Source organism: Microtus pennsylvanicus, chromosome 5 (genome assembly GCF_037038515.1).
Source record: "Microtus pennsylvanicus isolate mMicPen1 chromosome 5, mMicPen1.hap1, whole genome shotgun sequence".
Classification (NCBI taxonomy): Eukaryota; Metazoa; Chordata; class Mammalia; order Rodentia; family Cricetidae; genus Microtus; species Microtus pennsylvanicus.
In genome coordinates this window covers 43,982,336-43,990,354 of record NC_134583.1, presented here as the reverse complement: position 1 = coordinate 43,990,354, position 8,019 = coordinate 43,982,336, and the positions used below count along the sequence as shown (strand labels likewise).

At 39.7% G+C, this 8,019-nt stretch overlaps 1 protein-coding gene across 1 annotated transcript; it reads right to left on the bottom strand.

Annotated features, from left to right (window-relative positions):
* Positions 1 to 6,747: 6,747 nt before the first annotated feature.
* Positions 6,748 to 7,698, bottom strand: LOC142850772 (olfactory receptor OR51C1-like). Its single transcript, XM_075974681.1, has one exon. It carries the CDS (start codon positions 7,696 to 7,698, stop codon positions 6,748 to 6,750), a length of 951 nt encoding a protein of 316 aa, XP_075830796.1.
* Positions 7,699 to 8,019: the final 321 nt, after the last annotated feature.

Here is an 8,019-nt window from a genome sequence, read left to right as displayed (position 1 = left end):
TCTACATGTGGTATAAAATTGTTACTCATAGAAGTGGATAAAACTGACAACAAAATACCAAGTTGACCCCTTCAAGGCAGGGAAGGTAAATATTGATAAGGTAGAAGGGTTAGGCTATATAGGATCAGTAAACTGCAAGTCTCATGTACAGTGTGGTGATGATAGTTATTAGGTATTGTACACAAGATTTCTGGAGAGTAGGCATTAAATATACTTATTACAGAAATGGCTACTATGTGAGATGATGGGTATATGTTGATTGGCTTGTGCCAACCGTTGTAACATGAATTCTATTTGTTAATAATAAAAACTCGGAGTCAGAAATTAGGGGAGTAAAAGCTGAGAGATAAGAGAAGCAGTTCAGCTAGCCACTAGAGAGACCTTTTACCTCTACAAAATCCTCGGACTGAAAGGGCAATCCTGTCTCTACGAATCCTCAGACTGTATGCTCAGACTGAATCTTCAAACTTTATCCTCAGACCGCATCCATCTCTGTGAATCCTCTGACTGCATTGAGTTCCTATCTCTTCCCGCCTTATAGCCCTCTCTCTGCCCAGCCATATCACTCCTGTCTCCACCTCCCTAGTGCTGGAATTAAAAGGCTGTGACTTCCAAGTACTGGGATTTAAAGGTGGGATCCACTGTCTGTCTCTGTTTCTCTTTGAGATTGAATCAATCTAGTGAAGCTCAGGGTGGCCTTGAACTCACAGAGATCCCTCTGCCTCTACCTCCCAAGTGGTGGGATTAAAGGGGTGTGCCACCACTGCCTGGTCCCTATGGCTAATTAGTGGCTAGCTCCACACTCTGATCCTCAGGCAACCTTTATTTGTTATAGAACAAACAAAATATCACTACACTAAAGAAACAGCAATAAAATGACTCCTAATGGCATTCTGCTATACTCATAGATCAATGTCTCATTCATCAGGGAAGATTGCTCCTGCAGTAGATGATAATTAACACAGAGACCCACAATCACAATTGGAGAGTGGCAGATGGTAGGGAACTTAGCTACTGTGGAACAATAGGTCCTAAATGGGATGTCTTCACCAAAACCATCCCTTCAGGGTCCAAGGAGCTATGCAGGAGAGAGACAGAAAACTTGTAGGAGACAGAGGGGATGAATGCCACTGAGGAAACAGTATCTTCCAGACACCACAATGACAATATGCACATGAACTCAGAGACTGTGTATGCACAGAACCTGCACAGGTTCAAGCAATGGGGTCCCAACACTAAGCGGGAAGATGGGCATGAGCCTACATCCCTAAACTGAAAACTCTCTGTTGACTGAGGTTTCTGTCCCACCTGGTCCTACAGCTGTTCAGTCCCAAAGAAACACACAGAAGTCTAGTTAATTATAACTCTTACATCTTTTTGTTTTTATTTATTTTATTGAGCTATACATTTTTCTCTGCTTACCTCCCTGCCTTTGCCCTCCCCTTCAACCCTCACCCATGGTCCCCATGCTCCCAATTTACTCAGGAAATCTTGTCTTTTTCTACTTCCCATGTAGATTAAATCCATGTATGTCTCTCTTAGGGTCCTCATTGTTGTATAGGTTCTCTGGGGTTGTGATTTGTAGGCTGGTTTTCTTTGCTATATATTTAAAAACCACTTATGAGTGAATACATATGATAATTGTCTCTCTGGGTCTGGGTTACTTCACTCAAAATCATGTTTTCTAGCTCCATCCATATTCCTGCAAAATTCAAGATGTCATTATTTTTTCTGCTGTGTAGTACTTCATTGTGTAAATGTACCACATTTTCCTAATCCATTCTTTGGTTGAGGGGCATTTAGGTTGTTTTCAGATTCTTGCTATGACAAACAATGCTGCTATGAACATAGTTGAACCCATGTCTTTGTGGCACAATTGAGCATCCTTTGGATATATACCCAAAAGTGCTGTTACTGGTTCTGGAGGAAAGTTGTTTCCTAATTTTCTGAGAACTTTCCACACTGATATCCAAAGGGGCTATACAAGCTTGCACTCCCACCAGCAATGCAGGAGTGTTGCCTTTACTCCAGAATCTCTCCAGCATAAGTTGTCATCAGTATTTTTGATTTTGGCCATTCTTACAGGTGTAAGATGGAATCTCAGAGGGGTTTTGAATTAACACTTACATCTTATATTTACCTATAATTCTTGTCTGTGTTAGCTACATGGCTTGGTACCTTTTATCAGTGAGGCATTCTCATCTTGCTTCCTCTGCATCTAGGTGACAACTGCAGACTGAGCCTTTCCTCTTCCCAGAATTCTCCTGTTCTTGTTGCTCCACCTATACTTCCTGTCTGGCTACTGGCCAACCAGCATTTTATTAAACCAATACAAGTGACAAATCTTTACAGGGTACAAGACCATTCTCCCATAGTAAACCCTTATTTTGCTTTTCAAAACAAGAACTCTGAATCTTATCTCCTTTGTTTATCTTTTTTCCTGACCATTATCCATAATAACTTGTAACTAATACACTAAACAAAGACAAACATGCATAATCCATTGGGGGGTGGACATAGTTTTCCTGCTGATTGCGGTTCTGATAATCTTATGGGAATGTAAAGAAAATTAGGATTATGGTCAAGTCCTAAATGGAATATTCTGTGAGGCTTGATTAGCTCAGTCAGCAGTCTTGAGGCTGCTCTGAATGTAAAACTCAGAGGAAACTCCAACAGAAGTCCTCTGAAACATTGGGTCATCAAAGCTAATTTTTTAAAAAAAATATTTATTTATTATGTATACAATATTCTGTCTGTATGCCTGAAGGCCAGAAGAGGGCTCCAGACCTCTTTACAGATGGTTGTGAGCCACCATGTGGTTGCTGGGAATTGAACTCAGGACCTTTGGAAGAGCAGGCAATGCTCTTAACCTCTGAGCCATCTCTCCAGCCCCCAAAGCTAATTTTTCTTAACCCAGAATGAATCCACAGCTTTTCATTTCCTGTGAAAACAAAAGCAAAACCTCTTCTCCAAAGTAACATATCTTTTGACTTAAATTTTGAAGTCAAGATATTTTCAAAATATATGTTATATTAATTCAGCAGCATTTATAATCAAATGCCTTTTAGCAGCTGTTGCTCCTTTCTCAGCAGTCAAACAATTCAAAGACACACAATAATATACAGCATCCAGATTCTCTGTGTATTTTCCATCTATGCATGGCTTTATTTTAACCTCTATTGCTTTTGTTTTTAATTTTAATTTTTGGGTTTTTTTTGAGACAGAGTTTCTCTGTGTGTCTTTGGCTGTCCTGGAACTCACTCTGTTGACCAGGCTATCCTTGAACTCACAGAGATTCTTCTGCCTCTGCCTCGCAAGTGCTGGGATTAAAATTGTGTGCTACCACACCCAAATACTCTCTTTTTGTTTTAAGAACTTTAACCTTCTTTTACTCTAAGCTTATGTAAATTTTTAAACACACTATAAACCATTCAGGTTTTGTTTTTTTTTAATTTTGTCTGAATCTATCTTTACTGTATATCTCTCTATTCCTGACCACACGAGTCATTAATTTGCTAAGCAATATGGCTGGGATTAAAGTCATGGCTTTGACAGTTGGTTCCATCCCATTTCTTAATTTTCTGACAGTTTAACTTCATGGCAGAGGTACTGGAAGGAGCCATGATTATTGCCATAACTCTGTGGAGTTTCAAGGTCCCTGCTACCACCAAGGAGCATGCTGTCAGCTATTCATAAACACCATTTAAGTGTTTGGTGGCAGGACCTCCTAAAAGAACTGCAAGGTTTTTGGAACTAAAACTTGGTTGGTTAGGAAGCCTCTCTTAATGAGATGCACTTGGCTTTAGCAAACAAAGCACACTTGAGAAAATGCTGCTACCAAGAAGTCATGCTTAATGTTGTTCTTCTGTGTCTGGAATTCCTTCCCAAGCTTTCTCAGATTTTCTGTGATTATAGTTGCCTACATTGGTGCCATTTTTTAAATGGAGACTGTTTGTTGGTTTCCCAGCTGCCCAGACCTAAATAATAACACAAAAACTATATTGATTACAACACTGCTTGGCCAATAACTTAGGCTTCTTATTAACTAAATCTTACATCTTAAATTAACCCATTCCTATCGTTTTATATTTTACCATGGGACTTGTAGTTTACTGAGAAGGTTCTGGGGCATCTCTCTCCTTTGGCAATTACATGGTATCTCTCTGAATCCACCTTTTCTTCTCCCTTTCTGCTTAGAATCCCACCTTGCTTTATTTTACCCTGCCATAGGCCCAAAGTGGCTTCTTTATTAAAAAATGATAATAAAACATATTCACAGCATACAGAGGGGAATCCCTCATCAGCTGTCTTTAAATGGTGTCTACTTGAATAGAAAAAGTTAGTTTTCTGAAATGGAGTCTCATTGAGTATATCAACAAGACAAAGACTCAATGTTATTTTTATAGACATTTTTTGTCTCATATTGTTTTGTTTGGTCATTTTTTCTTTTACTAGTATTTACTTATATATTAAGGTTTCAGACTTTGTATTTTTATAAGTTTTGGGGATTTGTTCTGTATACGTGTGTATGTGTGTGTGTGTGTGTTCCACGCATATGTCCTGTGCTTTCTCTTTTGTTTTTCTTTATTCTGGTTTGTTTAGGATTTTTGTTTGTCTGTTTGTTTATTTTCTAAAGAGATAGGGAAAGAAGTTATGGAGGTAGGTGGGTGAGAGGAAAGAAGATCTGGGAGGAGTTGACAAAGAGAAAACTATTATCAGAATGCATTGTGTGAAAAATATTTTCAATTAAAACAAAAGAAAAATACAAAAATAATCTTTCCTGATTCTCTGCCCTTCACGGTTGTTATGAATATAAAATGATATAATACGTATGAAAGTGCTTTTTAAACTATACTGTGATGTATACTCAAATACTAAAGATTTTAATTATGAACTTATTTCAGTTATTTATTTTATATAAATAAGCTTTCTTTTATATATTTATACTTATTAAATATATATTTATATAAATATCTATATTTTTATATTTATAACAAGTATGTAAGTAGAGTAAAGAAGTGGCTCTCCTATTCCTTTTTAACAACTCATGTTCCCATCCATAGGAAATCCTCTTGACAAAAAAACTGTAACAAAGAAATGTCCCTTCTTCTGATGCGAGTTCTTAACTCAAGATGAACAATTATCTAAGTCCTTGAAGGATGGACCTCATAGTAACATATAATTATAGGACATAACCTTAGTTCTGGAGTGAATTGCTATTAAAAGATCTTAATGATGCTGAATTCTTCACTTTGTTTCCATATACAGGAATCATCATTGTTATTGTTTTATGGTTTCCATTTCCTTTGCATTTTTGCCATCTAATGCATGCTGACCAAGGTTTTGAATTAAATAATCCCTGTTTCATCAAGGATATGATTTCTATCTTCCAATCCAAACTCTCAGAGATATACTCACAAACTAAAACTATTCCTGAAGATCCAAAACAAGTACAAAAATGTATAGTAAAATATTTTTCCCTTCCCATTAATGCCTGAAGCAGATGGAAGACTTGGCCCTGTAGTCCTAAGAATGAACCCCCTACACACACTGTTGCAACACTCAGGAGAGCAGGTCTGTACCTTGCCTGAGCAACAGGATGGAGCCAACCCTGTTGACAGAGGTATGGGTGAGCCAATCCAGAAGAGTGAGCCCTGGAGGACTGACACTATTACTCATCTGTCCTGTGGTGGCATAAGAGAGGGAGAGTTGCCCCCTCCCATTCATCAATGCCAGAGCCAGCTGTGAGAACTAGCCCTGAGGTCAAAAGAGCTGTCCCTGCCCCCCAGTAACTGCAATACTTGGGAGAGCAGGTCCTGAACCTCACCTGGGTAACACAATAGAGCCAACCTTGTTGACGGGGGTAAGGGTGAGCTAGCCCCTGAAACTGTATCAGAGAGCTGTCCTCACTACTTGTGTGTCATGTGGAGGTTTAGGAGCAGAGATGTCCCCGCTCCTTACCTCTTGCCCTTTTACCAGGTGCACTGTTCGGGAAATGAGAAGTGCACCTCACGTAGGCAGCACAGCACAGGTGTTCCATAGTCAGAGGTGATGGTGACGCAGCCCTAATGTTATGAGCAAGGGACAGCTGACCCCATTGCTCATGTGGCAGCATAAGTGGAAGAGAGATAGTCTCCCCCAACCTCCTGCTCACCATCCCCTGAATGAATTTAAAAGTTATTTTTCATAGGTGGCATACATAAAAATCTTCTTGGAAGAGATGAAAATATGAATGTTTGGCCATATTATTAGACTCCTGATGGTAAAATTACCTTTTAAATAGAAGGTTTGAGACTCAGAAATAAAGACAAAGTAAGGATATTCAGGCATCAAGGTGATAACATCTGGTAATTTGGAATGATAATACATACTAATCTAAATTATGAATAGAAGTGATGTTATTTCTCTCAGTAAGGAAGAAATTTAAATCAATAAGCAGACACATAGCCTTTTCCAATTAAATAAGTGATAAATTCATATTTAAAACCTTTATTGAGACATTGTTATCAACATTGTTGAAATCTTTAATCCTAAATACAAGGCATCAATAATATCACGACATTTTAGGGAACACTGATATGTTTGAAAATCTGCAGTTAGGTCTCTCTTGGATCCTACAATCCTTCTTGCAAATAAGTCTATCACTTAAGTAACTATCAAAACAAGTATGGTTTTCATCATTGTAACCTCCTTAAAGGTTCCACGACCACAGAGTGACAAAGAACAGAAAACATATGAAATGACCATCTAGCTCTTTGCCATGCTGGAACGAAGAACTTTCAGCACAGCTTTGCGTATCTGCTTGGTCTTCACACTGTAGATGATGGGGTTCAGGACAGGAGGGGTCAGTAAGTAAGCATTGGCAACCAGAGTATGGACATAGGGTGGGGCTCGTTTCGCAAATCTGTGGACAAAGGACAGACTGAGCAGTGGAAAATAGAACACAGCCACCGCTCCAATATGGGAGATACACGTGCTGAAGGCTTTCTTCCTCTCCTCTGGGGAAGCAATGCTTATAACAGTTCTAATGATCAAGACATAGGAAAGGAGGATGAAGATAGAGTCCACTCCAGCAGTGGAGATCAGGGCAGTGAGCCCAAGTGCACTGTTGACCCTGGTGTCTGTGCATGAGAGCTTCATGACATCGGGGTGGAAGCAGTAGGAGTGGCGGAGCACATGGCTGCTGCAGTAGGACAGTCTCTTCAGGAGCACTGCCAGGGGAGTCTGGATCAGTGTTCCGCGCACAACAATTGCTACCCCAATCGCTACTACTTTAAGATCAGTTAAGACAGAGGCATATCTAAGAGGATTGGAGATGGCCACATAGCGATCAAAAGCCATGGCCAGCAGCACTGAGGACTCCATGACAGTGAAGAGTTGGATGAAGAACATCTGTGACAAGCAGGCTTTGAAGCTGATCTCCCTGGCATTGAACCAGAATATCCCCAGCATGGTGGCCAGAGTGGATACAGACAGTCCGAGGTCAGCGGTGGACAGCATGGAGAGGAAATAATTCATGGGCTCGTGGAGGCTGGGCTGAGTGATAATGGTGAAGAGAATCAGGCTGTTCCCTGAGAGGGCAGTTGTGTAGAGAAAGCAGAAGGGGATGGAGATCCAGGTGTGGTAGGCTTCCAGCCCAGGCACACCAGTGAGCAGGAAAATGATGGAAGAAGATGAGGTGTTCTGGAGAGTTGACATACTGAATTCAAATCAGTATTTTCAGTTGAGTATCCTGCAATGATAGTATAGACTGATTTGTGATGCACTCAGTCCAAAGTGGATCACTTCACTAGTAAACTTTTCTGAAAGATAATAGCTGTTGAAATAGCTTATCAAAATGGAGGAAGAAAACTGAGGGGTCAACTGAGACTACTCCTTTAAGGGGCCAAAGTCAGGAAATGAAGAATTACATAAGGATGACACTGTATACAAAAATAATATATTAAGTGAATTAAGCCAGACTCAGAAAGGCGTAAACCACATGTGTTCTCTCTCTTATAGAAGCATCTCTAGAAACAT